We start from the raw sequence: 14594 nt of genomic DNA, 5'->3' as shown, positions 1-14594 counted from the left end.
ACTCTGCACTATCTTAGCTCTGTTTCCTATTTTGTATGCACTACTTTATAACCAAAGTCTTCCCCACTAACTGGCTTTAATTTTTTTCTTGTTATTCTAACATCTCACTTATGGATTTCCCTTTGTATCCTTATCTAAAATATCCTAAATGGTTGGAGGATTGCTGTCCAATTTAAACCACACTTAAGATAGGCATAGACCTGGACCCCAGAGAGCATATCTTACATGGTGGTGGAGATGGGAAAGGATCTAGAGAACTATGAGAGAGAAATACATAGTTATTAAATATAGAAAATAACTGTTGCTTTTTTCCTACACAATTTTTGTTATTAATTCTGTCAGAGACAGGATGTTTGCTGGATGTACCAGTAGTCTGACCTTAGATGGGCTTGAGATTTTGTTTATATTTTTAAAACCACAAAATTTTAGGTGTGGAGGTGGCTTTATGCTACCATTGGATAATACCCATCAGATTCCCTTTCTTCAATAGGACTTAACTCCATTGTCATTTCTTTCTATGATAACTTCCCCAGACTACCAGTCTCACTGGGTTAGCCCCTCTCCACGCTCCTTTACCGATCTGTCAATCAATCCTCTATCAAGGCATGCATCACACCATATAGCATTTATTCATATGTGTGTTTTCCCCTTTGGACTGTCAGCTATGTGAAGGCAGGAAATGGTATCTTTGACCACATATTTTCCAGGGCCTAGCTTAAAGCCTGGTTTATAGTAGGCACTTAATGAAGATTAACACCTCCATAGTAACACACAACTCCCGAATCTCAGTGGCTTAAGACGATCTTGGATTGCCAGAGACCCTGCTCTCTATTGCCCTCACTGAGGGAGGTAGGCTAAGACTTGGATACAAGTGAGTCATCTTAGCAGGGGATGGAGACGTCGAATCATGCTCCAGCTCTTGGTGTTTCAGCTTGGAACTGACATGTCACTTTCTCTCCTGTTTCATTGATCAAAGCAAGGGACATAGCCACACCTAATGTCATGGGAATGAGGCAGAACAGCACTGCTTTGTTTCTGAAAGGAGAGAAGGGGAATAATAGTGAGCAACACTAGTGCCTGTTAAGCCGAAGTCTGATACATGGCAGGCACTTAATACCTAGTCAATGAATGAGGAACCTGAAACTACCTGTTAGGATTTTAATTTTTTTCTATACAATAAGCAGAATCACTCCAAGTAATGAAATAATCTAATAACTACATTAAAAAATGAGCATACTAAATATATTATCTAAGCCATATTCAGCAAACATCTGGAGACTTTTTTCTTTTTTTTTTTTTTTGCGGTACGCAGGCCTCTCACTGTTGTGGCCTCTCCCGTTGCGGAGCACAGGCTCCGGACGCGCAGGCTCAGCGGCCATGGCTCACGGGCCCAGCCGCTCCGCGGCATGTGGGATCTTCCCGGACCGGGGCACGAACCCGCGTCCCCTGCATCGACAGGCGGACCTTCAACCACTGCGCCACCAGGGAAGCCCTGGAGACTTTTTTTGTAACCACTCTGTTCACTTTATTCATATTAGGGAAGGTGTTATGTTTGATTTTGCAGTTTTTCGGATGCATAAAGTATGGAATGGGTAAATTTGCGTAATTGTCATTTTTGCCTGAGTCATTTAGAAGATTTGGAAAAAATGTTGAAGTTTTCAAATATTTACGTATTTAGTCTGATGAAGAAGTTCTTTAAAGTAACCTTTTTCGGAAGAGTTAATATCTGGATCAAAAATTGGGCAAGAGCTTAGGAAAATGAGAGTCTAATCAACTTAAAAATGAAGTATTGCTGCAGACTGTATGCTAATATTTTACACTAATTTTTTTTCTTCATTGTTAAGGTAACCCAAACACATTGTATAAAATGTGGAAAATACAAACTAGTTTGAGAAAGGTGAATTAAAAATCACTGGTGTGATTTCTTTTATTCCATTGTTCTTGTTATAGAATACGCATATGGACGAGGGAAGAGAAGATATTGGCTTGTAATGGGGGTAACAGTGGAAATATCCAGAAATGATCAGATTGAGACTGTGGATTAAGGACAATATTGATAGGATTTGTTGATGGATAAAATGAGGAAGGAGGGAATAGAGAAGTGATAGAGATGGTAGAGGATAGAGGATATAGTGATAGAGGGGATCAGTGATGATTCCCCAGATTTTCGCTTGAACATCTATGTGTAATCCATGTGTATTTGTGGGTGTATATATAAGACTGCACTCATTGTATGTGTGGTTTTTAAAATTTACTTAACATTATATTAATGTATTTTTAATGCTATAAACATACCTTGAAATAAGATTTTAAATGGCTTAATATTCACTCATATGATATGCTATAGCTTTTGATTTTCTCCCTTATTTTGGGGGCAATTAAGGTGTTTTTTCCCCTTTATTAAATAACATAGTAATGTTCCCAGGATCCACCTACTTCCTTGTCTCCTCAATTCAAAAACATTTAACTTGAGGGAATTGACCAACGTTTGCTGGAATTTCAACATAGCAAAAACATGTGGTAAAGTTAGTCGGGAATAGAAGGAACCAAGACTAGAGATCATCGTGGTTTCAGTCTTCCAAGGGGGCATGGTGAGATATAGCTCAAAGCAGACTGGTGTTGCTTTCGAGGTCAGAATTGGTAGTGGCAGACAGTTGCCGAGAGGGACATTTTTCCTGGATGCAGAGATGGCACTGTCCCCGAGGAACGAAAGACCTGGCAAGAGCCAGATGGCAGGGCCAGATCCCAGCTGGGAGGCAATTCTAAAGGAGAATCTCAAAAAATTTTTTTGAGGTCCACTTCAAAAGACAATCATGCTTTTATCCATCAGGGTAGGGCTTTGGGTTGGAGGATAAGGTACCCAAAGCAGAGCTTCCTGTGGGAAGCTGCAGCTTTGAGGGGTAGGAGGACTCAGCCCATCTCTAGGATTTAAGCAGCCAAACTGTTTCTTTGCCCCACTCTCTGGGTAAGAAGCAGTTCCTTATTGGGCTGCCTGCATTTGCCCAGGAAATCTCTGAGGCTGAGCAAGCAAGGTGAAGGTCCTCCATCTGTGGCTGGGAGGGAGTGGGGAAGGCTGTGATGGACATTGAAAACTTGCGTTCATTGAGTGTCTCACCTCTGGGGCGATGGGAGTCAGGAGGGGCTGGAGATACGATAGAAATACTAGAAAACCCTCTGCCTTAAACTTGTGTCTTGGTCACACATTATGATATTGATTACTAACCATAAGTAATACTGTTTATATATAGTGCAGAGATGCAGTAACCAGTGTTTGAGGTGCCTAAGGAGTTGGAGGACCGTCTTAGCAGTACCTGAGTTCAAATTTATGTTTAAATTGTGTTTTCACTTTGATGATAACTTAAAGAAAATATTTTTATCCGTTTGAAATATAAGGCTTCACATTTACAGTGATAATTTGTGATTAAAAAGACATTTTCATAGACTAAAACTGCTGTTTCTTAAGTTAATATTGTTCAAACTAGGGTCCACAACATATTCTTATGGGTACATCCATTAAAAAAATTTTCTTTTCGTCGTGGAAAATAGAATCCTAATCTGATCCTGGAAGAATGGGTGGGTTCGGATGGGTGCAAAAGGAGAAAGGTGTTTCCATGAGAGGAGAGAGTTAGATCAAGGATGATCATGGTGCCTCTGGGATGCCTGGGAACTTGAAGGATGCATCAGTTTCAGGTTTTTAAATACTCCACCCTGACCCTGATATGTCAGGAATATGGGGGACACTTCTTCCTCTACTATTACCTACGTTTCTCTGGTGGTTGCGGGAGTTTTATTATGTCTTTTTGTTGAGAAGGTAACTCTCATAGTCCCCCTTTAAAGAATCATCTTCTAACCCTCATGTTATTGATCAGCGTCTAACACAAAATTTTCTTTCTCTGCCAGAATGTGAATGTAGTTTCCTCAGGACTTAAGTTCTGAGCGGTTAATGATTCTTGCAGAGACATCTAAAGGAAGGCCCATTGCAGCATCCCTTTGGGTTTTTGCTAGGTACTCAGGAAGCAGGTGGTCCTCCAGGGACTAGAAAACTAAAGGGACCTTGTCTTTTTTAGGTACCAACCTCATCTTGCACTTGTACTTGGTTAGGGATTTGTTCCTCTCAAATTTCATTGATGTCCTCTTGAGTTATTTTTCTTTTGTACAAGAAACATCCCAGATCAGTGATCTTTATTCATCTTCATTTTGCAAGACAGCTTTTCTAGGTTTATTACTAAAACAGCGTTTGTGTTTTTTAATTACAACAGATTGGACTGCAAACCTATTTGTACTGATGTAGGCTGAAAAATGTGGTTCGTCTTTTGAAATCTTCTTTGTTAAGTAAAGCTTTCTCTTTTTTTTTTCCTTTACAGATTCCAACAAGATTATGGCAGAGCAGAGCCACATGCAAAAGCAGCTGGATTTACAGAATGGTAGCTTAGAGGCGGGCTTTGTGGCGAATTCCCTCGAAAACGATTCCCAAAACATGATGGAGAGCCTGAGCCCGAAGAAATATTCTTCCAGTCTGAGATTTAAAACCAATGGAGACTATTCTGGTTCCTATTTAACCCTCTCACAACCTGTGCCTGCTAAAAGAAGCCCTTCTCCTTTGGGAACCAGTGTCAGAAGTAGCCCCTCCTTGGCCAAAATCCAGGGAACCAAGCAGTTCTCTTGTGACGGAAATGACAAAAATATTTCCGTGAAACCTCCCACCCCTTTACGCAGCACTTCACCCTCTCTTAGTGGATATCCACTTGGGAGAACAGACTTTGATCATTTTACAGGCCGGGACACTGAAATGTCCTTGAGGCTTTCAGAGAAGCCTCCCTATTCCAAATACAGCTCAAGGAATAAATCCCACGACAATGTCTACTTTCTCGGAGGGCTGGAAGGCCGAAAAGCATCCGGCTCACTCCTGACCATGTGGAATGGAAGTTCCCTGAGCGATACTGGCTCCTTGCCCATCGGTAGGTCAGGGGCAGCCAGCATGCCTTCAAGCCCAAAGCAAGCCAGGAAAATAAGCATCCAGGACAACCTGACACTTCAGCCCAAGGTGACCAGACACAAGGATCTGGCACCTGAAAACATCAGTTTAAGAACTAGGAAGTACTCGGGCAGCAGCCTCAGTCACATGGGTGCCTACAGCCGATCTCTCCCCAGGCTGCACAGAGCCACAGAGAACCAGCTGGCACCGCTCAGTTTGCCTCCAAGAAGCTCTCTGGGCAATTACAAACGAACGAAACTGGGGGAAAAGGATCTACCTCATAGCATCACAGACAATGACAATTACCTGAATTTTTCTTCTTTGAGCTCAGGAGCTTTACCCTATAAAACCTCTGCCTCTGAGGGCAATCCTTATGTGAGTTCCACCCTCAGCGTCCCTGCCAGTCCTCGAGTGGCCCGGAAGATGCTGCTGGCCTCCACCTCCTCCTGTACCTCTGATGACCTGGATAGGGCTTCCTACTTGGGGACCAGCCCAGGTCATTCCTTCCCTCCCGGAGAGCTTGACAGAGCGTTTGCGGCCAGGAGGAACTACTCGTGTGGGTCTGTTGAGTTTGATGATGCCGATCCGGACAGCCTCAGACAGGCCTCAGGAACCCCCCAGCCTGTCCTTCGGGAACGGAAAAGCAGCATTAGCTCCATTTCAGGACGAGACGACCTGATGGATTATCACCGGCGGCAGAGGGAGGAGAGACTCAGGGAGCAGGAGATGGAGCGATTGGTAATCTTCTCATCTGACTTGACCTCACTGTTTCATTGAATAACTTCTTGGAGACAAACCCCAAGGATATATGTGTAGAATTTCCATGGGCACCAGCCACTGGTCCCTTCCTAGATTTCCTCCTGCTAACCTTCCTCTTCCCAGATCACTATTATTAGTCACAAATGGATAGTTTGAAGGCCTACGTGTGCCTAATGTTATATTAAGTTGCTCTGCAGAGGTCTCACAAGTATAAATTCTTGATAAATCTAACAAAAATAGCTGTGAATTTTACTGAATTACTTTAAAAGTCTTACAAACTTCTCTCTTAAGACTATGAGGAAACACTGATTTGTATTACTTATGTCATCAAATTTGCATGTATATGCTATGATGGTAATAATCAGTGAAATGACAACTCATTGGAAATTAGGCAGTAAGTTTCTCTGTATAGCAAGTTGTCTGTAAAGTTGAAAGGTTGCCCCAATGGTGCTCAACCTTTTTTCTGCACTGTATATAGACACACACACACCATACTCCCTTCAGCCATATCTTAGTACATATAGTGACTCCAAACTACACACGCTCAAAAAGAATTACTGAGTTGTCTTCTTCTATGGATTTATGATTACTGTAAAAATATTGAAAATAATAAGAAAAGAGGAAACAGGAGAGTCCCACTAATGAATAAGAACAAACTGCTGCATTTTTCTATTTTCTTTTAAGCATAATTTTTTAGGGTGAGTACCTGTAAGATTATTTTGATTCATTAATGATTAATGATTTCCTTAATGTGGGAAGCTGCAGGATGGTAAAGCTGATTTACAGAAGTGTAGGAGTATCAAAAGTATTTTAGTTACTAAAAGAAAGTATGCTGGAATAAGATTTCTGAATCACATACAAAGCTAGTTAATGCCCTACAGGACAATAAAATTATAACTTCTGGATTATAATGAACAGAAACTTTTGCATCTATACAGGACAGAATTTGCTTGAAATTTTAGAAAAATAATTATTCACATCACTCACAGTTTTTGATAAGTTAATGTCTATCCTTACAGAGTTTCCAAATATCCTAATCACTAATAGTGAATGAAAACGAATGTGTATACCCCTAGAGAATTTGGTATTCTGTGGGTGGATGTTAGATGGTGCTCCAGTATGGCAGTTCCTTTGTTATCATAAATAATCTCCAAAGATTTTTCATGATCACAAAAGGCATTGTATTTGGGCCTGATTCATTGACATAAGCTAGAAAAACTTTTAATTAGCATGTAAAAGCCTTCTTGTCTATAGATAGCAAACCTAGTGCTATACTGTGCTGAACAACTGTCATTGATAAAGCCAGAGAATCAACTTCTATGATTTATTAAGTTACCTAGGAGAGCATTTCAATGGCTTCATCACTCCAGAGGTCTTCCTTAAATGCTTTTATTTACTCTTCTGTTCTAAGGGTAGGAAACCAAACTCTTATTTATTTATTTATTTTTATTTTTGGCTGTGTTGGGTCTTTCTTGCTGCACGCGGGCTTTCTCTAGTTGAGGTGAGAGGGGCTACTCTTTGTTGTGGTGCGCAAGCTTCTCATTGTGGTGGCTTCTCTTGTTGCTGAGCATGGGCTCTAGGCCAGCACGTGGGCTCGGTAGTTGTGGCTTGCAGCCTCTCGAGCACAGGCTCAGTAGTTGTGGCGCACAGGCTTAGTTGCTCTGCGGCATGTGGGGTCTTCCTGGACCAGGGCTTGAACCCGTGTCCCCTGCATTGGCAGGAGGATTCTTAACCACTGCGCCACCAGGGAAGTCCCAAACTGGTTTCATCTTTAGCACTTATAAGAGTTGGTGAATTTTTCTTTCCTCTAGTTTTCCCAAATCTGCTAAGGTTCCTGGCTACCCAGCAAGTGACCTTTTTACTGCCTATAAGGTTGGTGCCCTGTAAGCCACAAACAGGTCCTAGTTCAACTTCTTGGGAGAAGCTTTGGGTATTAGCTTCAGATATGAAGTTATAACCCTTTCTCCTTAATAAGGGGCTTGTCATATCTGATGAAGTGAGGCTAATTTTTAAGTAAGACACTCTACATTTGGCCTCTGTTGTATTGTCTATTTGTCTGATTATATTCCAGTAAAAGGGAGGACAGATTCTTATTGAGCCCATGCAAATAATGTTATTGCCATTAAAAAGTCTCAGAAAAAAATGTTTCTTCCTGAATCTGAAGGACCAAGGAGAACAAACTAACATTAAAAGAATGTTTCATTTAGTTTACAACATCGGAGTCAACTAAATTGATGGATAGAGATAGATCAGCATGAATGCTAAAAGGGTTTTCCCCATCAGAAGATAGAACATTAAGATAATGCCAATAATTTTACAAAATACATGTCCACATTCATAAATTAGATTTCCAGTTTCAGTTCAATCTGTTCTATGTAATTAATTCTTATTCCTCTAACCTTGGGTCATTAATTTGATTTCATGAAGTTATCTATTTCTGAACTAAAAGAAGTCCTGAAAATCTGATTTAGCCTCTAGTACTATCTCATACTTGTCTATGTAATGTCAGCTCTTCTGTCAGCCTCTGACCCTAAGTCCATTCTTTGAATATCAAGAGTGAAGAGTATCTGGTAAAGTTCTGTCCACGAGGCTCTGAGACTGTCTTTCTTTGTTAAAGGCACATCCTCACCTATAACTTAAGCAGAGTCTTTAGGAAAGCATGAGAGGAAATCGTGGACTACTGGGTGAGGGTAAAAGTAAGTGGCTATGGTTAATCTACGGTTAATTTAACAAACAGTTTCAACGAGAAAGAGAATTTAAATCTTCTATTAGGCAATAAGATGTTGATCTTATTTTTTTTTAATAAATTCATTTATTTTATTTATTTATTTTTGGCTGCGTTGGGTCTTCGTTGCTATGTGCGGGCTTTCTCTAGTTGTGGCGAGAGGGGGCTACTCTTCATTGCAGTGCACGGGCTTCTCATTGCGGTGGCTTCTCTTGTTGTGGAGCACAGGCTCTAGGCACGCAGGCTTCAGTAGTTGTGGCATGCAGGCTGAGTAGTTGTGGCTCGTGGGCTCTAGAGCACAGGCTCAGTAGATGTGGCACATGGGCTTAGTTGCTCCATGGTATGTGGGATCTTCCCGGACCAGGGCTCAAACCCATGTCCCTTGCATTGGCAGGTGGATTCTTAACCACTGAACCACCAGGGAAGCCCATGTTGGTCTTATTTAATCAGTGATTCCCCTGAGGGTGAGAACGTACTACAGAGAGTGAGGACGTTGACATATATCCAGGGCCTTTCTGTAAAGTATGCAATCACTGAACTTTATGTTATAATATTTTGCCTGTACAAAATTAGCCTAGGGAAGGCTGAGCTTCTCATTTGATTTGACAAATCTTCCTATGCATTTCTTGATAGTGTTGAGCTGTTTATCAAGAAGGGGCTTAACAAATAAACCTAATTATTTCTAGCATTCTTATTTTTGTAAGGTTAAGAAAAAAATTCTTTGTCATTGCCTAATAGTCCTCTGGGAAAACTTAAAGACAGTTCAAATGTAGAAGGTATCTTGGAAAAAATTTGTTTTCCTGAATTTAAGGTCTGATCTTGGTAAGGCGAAATCAAATATTAATCAGAGATTATGTTATTTGAATAATATAGCGTTGTGGATGCCTGAGAAAAATGAATGTTCGCAGTTTGGTTACCTAATAAAGTGAGAATAAGTTATTTATTATAAACAATAAATCTTAAAATAATCAGATGAGGAACTGTTTTTGGTCATTTTAAATATGCAAGTATATATCCCAGTTAGGACAAGGCACAAAAGATTACTCTTGTGAAATACTGAAACTCTTCTCTCTGGGCAGATTACAAAAAAAATAAATAAACTTTTGCTATCTTTTGTAAGCATAGGCTGATTTCTCCAAGGTAAGTAAGTAAGTAATTTCAATAAGAGATAATTGCATTTTAGTTTTACATTAATAGGATACTTCTCATAAAAAAATTACTTCATAAATAAACTCATCAATGTTGTTCAAACTTTGCCAAAGTTTTAACATTTATTACATCTTTACAGAATTAACTATTTGCAGATATTATAAAGGAAGTCAAATAAGCTCCCTTTCTGCAAATCTAAAATTTTTAATGTAACTTTATTTTATTAAAGTACAGTTGATTTACAGTATTGTATAACTTTCAGGTGTACAGCATGATGATTCAACATTTTTATAGATTATACTCTACCTAAAGTTAGTATAAGATATTGGCTGGGGGCTTCCCTGGTGGCGCAGTGGTTGAGAGTCCACCTGCCGATGCAGGGGACACGGGTTCGTGCCCCGGTCCGGGAGGATCCCACGTGCCGCAGAGCAGCTGGGCCCGTGAGCCATGGCCGCTGAGCCTGCGCGCCTGGAGCCTGTGCTCCGCAATGGGAGAGGCCACAATAGTGAGAGGCCCGCGTACTGCAAGAAAAAAAAAAAAAAAAAGATATTGGCTGTATTCCCTATACTGTACCATATATGCTTATAGTTTATTTATTTTATACATAGTAGTTTGTACCTCTTAATTCCCTACCCTTCTATTGCCTCTCCATCCCTCTCCCCACATGTTATCACCAGTTTGTTCTCTATATCTGTGAGTCTCTTTCTGTTTTGTTATGTTTATTCATTTGTTTTATTGTTTAGATTCTACATGTAAGTGCTAACATACAGTATTTGTCTTTCTCTGGCTGACTTATTTCATTAAGCATAATATCCTCCAGGTCCATCCATGTTGTTGCAAATGGGAAAACTTCATTATTTTTTATGGCTGAGTAATATTCCATTGTCCGTATATACCACATCTTCTTTATCCATCTGTTGATGAACTCTTAGGTTGCTTCCATATCTTGGCTATTGTAAGTAATGCTACTATGAACATTGGGGTGCATATGTCTTCTCAAATTACTGATTTCTGTTTTCTTTGGGTATGTACCCAGAAGTAGAATTGCTGGATCATATGGTAGTTCTATTTTTAGTATTTTGAAGCATCTCCATACTGTTTTCCATAGTGGCTCTGCCAGTTTACATCCCCACCAACAGTGTACTAGGGTTCCCTTTTCTCCACATTCTCACCAGCATTTGTTATTTGTGGTCTTTTTGATGATAGCCATTTCGACAGGCGTGAGGGGATATCTCACTATGGTTATGGTTTGCATTTTTCTGATGATTAGCAATGTTGAGCATCTTTTCATGTGTCTGTTTACCATCTGTATGTCTTCTTTGGAAAAATGTCTTTTCAGGTCTTCCGCCTATTTTTAAATTGAGTTGTATGAGCTGTTTATATATTTTCGATATTAACCCCTTATTGAATATATCATTTGCAAATATTCTCCCATCCAGTACGCTGTCTTTTTGTTTTATTGGTGGTTTCCTTTGCTTTGCAAAAGCTGTGAAGTTTAATTAGGTCCCACTTGTTTATTTTTGCTTTTGTTTCCTTTGCCTGAGGAGAAAGATCCAAAAAAATACCGCTACAACTTATGTCAAAGAGTGTTCTGCCTATGTTTTCTTCTAGGAGTTTTATGGTTTCTGGTTTTACATTTAAGTCTTTAATCCATTTTGAGTTTATTTTTGTATATGGTGTTAGAGAATGTTCTAATTTCATTCTTTCACATGTAGTTGTCCGGTTTTCCCAGCACCACTTGTTGGAGAGACTGTGTTTTTTCCATTGTATATTCTTGCCTCCTTTGTCACAGAGTAATTGACCGTAAGTATATGGGTTTGTTTCTGTGCTCTCTACTCCTTTTTTAATTCCTTTAGATGGCAATTTAAGTTGTTTATTTGAGATTTTTCTTATTTCTTGAGATAGTCCTGTATTGCTATAAACTTCCCTCTTACAACCACTTTTTCTGTGTCCCATAGGTTTTGGAAAGTTGTGTTTTTTTTTTTAACTAATTATTTTATTTATTTTTGGCTTTGTTGGGTCTTTTTTGCTGCACATGGGCTTTCTCTAGTTGCGGTCAGCAGGGGCTACTCTTCATTGCAGTGTGCGGGCTTCTCATCGCGGTGGCTTCTCTTGTTGCAGAGCATGGGCTCTAGGTGCATGGGCTTCAGTAGTTATGGCATGTGGGCTCAGTAGTGGTGGCTCGTGGGCTCTAGAGCACAGTCTCAGTAGTTGTGGCACATGAGCTTAGTTGCTTCACGAAATGTGGGATATTCATGGGCCAGGGATTGAACCCATGTCCCCTGCATTGGCAGGCAGATTCTTAACCACTGTGCCACCAGGGAAGTCCCTGTGTATTTATTTTCATTTGTCTCAGGGTATTTTCTGGTTTCCTCTTTGATTTCTTCATTGGTCCACTGGTTTTTTAGTGGCATGTTGTTTAATCTCCACATGTTTGTGTTTTTCCCTGTAATTGATTTTTAGTTTCATACCATGTGGTTGAAAAAGATGCTTGATATAATTTCTAGACTCTTAAATTTGTTGGGGTTTGTTTTGTGTCCTAGCATGTGATCTTTCCTGGAGAATGTTCCACGTGCACTTAAAAAGAAATGTGTATTCTGCTGTTTCTGAGCAGAATGTCCTGTAGATATCTGTTAAGTCCAACTGGTCTATATGTCATTTAAGACCATTGCTTTCTCATTGATTTTCTGTTTGGATGATCTGTCAATTGATGTAAGAGGGGTGTTAAAGTCCTCTACTTTTATTGTATTATTGTTAATTTCCCCCTTTATGTCTGTTAATATTTACTTTATATATTCAGGTGCTCCTATATTAGGTATATGTTAACTAATACAGGAGCACCTAAATATGTTAATGAGTGTTATATCCTCTTCTCGTATTGATCCCTTTATCGTCATATAATGCCCTTCTTTGTCTTTGGATATAGACTTTGTTTTAAAGTCTACTTTTTCTGATGTGAGTATTACTACCCTAGCTTTCTTACATTTCCATTTTCATGAAATATCTTTTTCCATCCCCTCACTTTCAGTCTGTGTGTGTTTTTAGCTCTGAAGTGAGTCTCTTGTAGGCAGCATATAGATGGGTCTTGTTTTTTTTTTATCCAATCAGGCATCCTGTGTCTTTTTTTTTTTTTTTTTTTTTGCGGTACGCGGGCCTCTCACTGTTGTGGTCTCTCCCGTTGCAGAGCACAGGCTCTGGACACACAGGCTCAGCAGCCATGGCTCACGGGCCCAGCCGCTCCATGGCACATGGGATCTTCCTGGACCTGGGCACGAACCCGTGCCCCCTGCATCGGCAGGCGGACACTCAACCACTGTGCCACCAGGGAAGCCCATCATCCTATGTCTTTTGATTGGAGCATTTAGTTCATTGACATTTAAAGTGACTTTTTTTTTTTTTTTTTTTTGCGGTACGCGGGCCTCTCACTGTTGTGGTCTCTCCCGTTGCAGAGCACAGGCTCTGGACGCGCAGGCTCAGCGGCCATGGCTCACGGGCCCAGCCACTCTGCGGCATTTGGGATTTTCCTGGACTGGGGCACGAACCCGCGTCCCCTGCATCAGCAGGCGGACTCTCAACCACTGCGCCACCAGGGAAGCCCTAAAGTGACTATTGATAAGTGTGTACTTCTTGCCATTTTGTTACTTGTTTACTGGTTGTTATTGTAGTTCTTGTTTTTTTCCTCTTCTTTTAGTTTGTTCCCTTGTGGTTTGATGATTTTCTTCAGTGGTATGCTTGTGTTTCTTTCTCCTTAGTTTTTGTCTATCTATTGTAGGTTTTGATTTGTGGTAACCATGGGGTTCATATGTTGACCTATATCTACTTGTTCTAAACTGATAGTCATTTAAATTCAAACACATTCTAAAAGATCTACGTTTTTTACTCCCCTCCCCCACTTTTGGGTTTTTGATGTCATATTTTACATCTTCATGTCTATCCCATAACTGTTTATTGTAGTTATAGTTGATTTTACAATTTCTGTCTTTTAATCTTCATGCTCGATTATTTAAGTAGTTGATCCACAGTCTTTACTATATATTTGCCTTTATCTGTGGGATTTTTTTCTTTCCTATAAACATTTTGTTGTAGCCTTTTCTTTTCCTCTTAGAGAAGACCCTTTAACACTTCTCTTAGGGTCACTTTAGTATTGCTGAACTCTTAGTTTTTGCTTGTCTGAGAAGTTCTTTATCTCTCCTTCACTTCTGAATAATAACCTTGCTGGGTAGAGTGTCCTAGGTCTTAGGTTTTTCCCTTTCAGCACTTTAAATATATCATGCCACTCCCTTCTGGCCTGCAAAGTTTCTGCAGAAAACTGTATTTTTGGTGTGTTCCTGGGGGAAGATGAGCTCAACGTCCTCTTTCTCCACTATCTTGATCTCCCTGACATCCAAATATGTAATTTTTTAATTTCCGTCAATTTTTGTTCTTCATGGTCTTCTTTCACTTTATGGAACAATCAGACACTCCAGACAGAAGCCCTTAACTTAAGATATTGTAAACTGTGTTTAAGCTGACACATCACAGAACATAATTACTATTGATATAAAAAGGTTTGTCATAGTTATAACTGTTTGGTTGAACACAAATTTTATGTTTTTCTTAATCTTACACTGTATATAGAAGTGTATATAGAAGCTTATCTTTTCAGTAAACTAGTAAAGAAGTTCAGAGGAAGTAATCTCTTTATGACAAAACTAATCCAAACTTATTTTAAAGATGAAATTAAACTTGTATTATTCTGTACACTGATAAGACAAGGTAAAGACATATAGCTATTTTTTAAACCAAATTATCAAATCAGTGTTTGATAATTTGTGTAAGGATCCACTTTATTCATCTAAACTTGTTTTCTAAGGCAAAGAAAACTGCTTCTGAAGTCAACAGTTTTGAAGAGGAAGGTCTTTTCTAAAGGAGAACACATTTAAATTTTTAGAATTTCCTTTTTATGTTTTTGGTATTTTGGGAATGTTAGATTTACTTAAATGCTTA

The 14594-nt window shown here is 39.6% G+C and overlaps 1 protein-coding gene across 16 annotated transcripts in view; it reads left to right on the top strand.

Annotated features, from left to right (window-relative positions):
- Positions 1 to 14594, top strand: part of PHLDB2 (pleckstrin homology like domain family B member 2) — a 129595-nt gene that overhangs the window by 19728 nt on the left and 95273 nt on the right. For all 16 annotated transcript variants that reach the window (XM_067738920.1, XM_067738934.1, XM_067738935.1 and 13 more), the window contains exon 2: positions 4365 to 5713. In XM_067738920.1, the coding sequence (XP_067595021.1) occupies positions 4379 to 5713 (1335 nt within the window). In that variant the 5' untranslated portion in view covers positions 4365 to 4378. The remainder of the gene's footprint in view (positions 1 to 4364; positions 5714 to 14594) is intronic.

Source organism: Pseudorca crassidens, chromosome 5 (assembly GCF_039906515.1).
Source record: "Pseudorca crassidens isolate mPseCra1 chromosome 5, mPseCra1.hap1, whole genome shotgun sequence".
Taxonomy (NCBI): domain Eukaryota; kingdom Metazoa; phylum Chordata; class Mammalia; order Artiodactyla; family Delphinidae; genus Pseudorca; species Pseudorca crassidens.
This window is presented reverse-complemented; position numbering and strand designations above follow the sequence as displayed.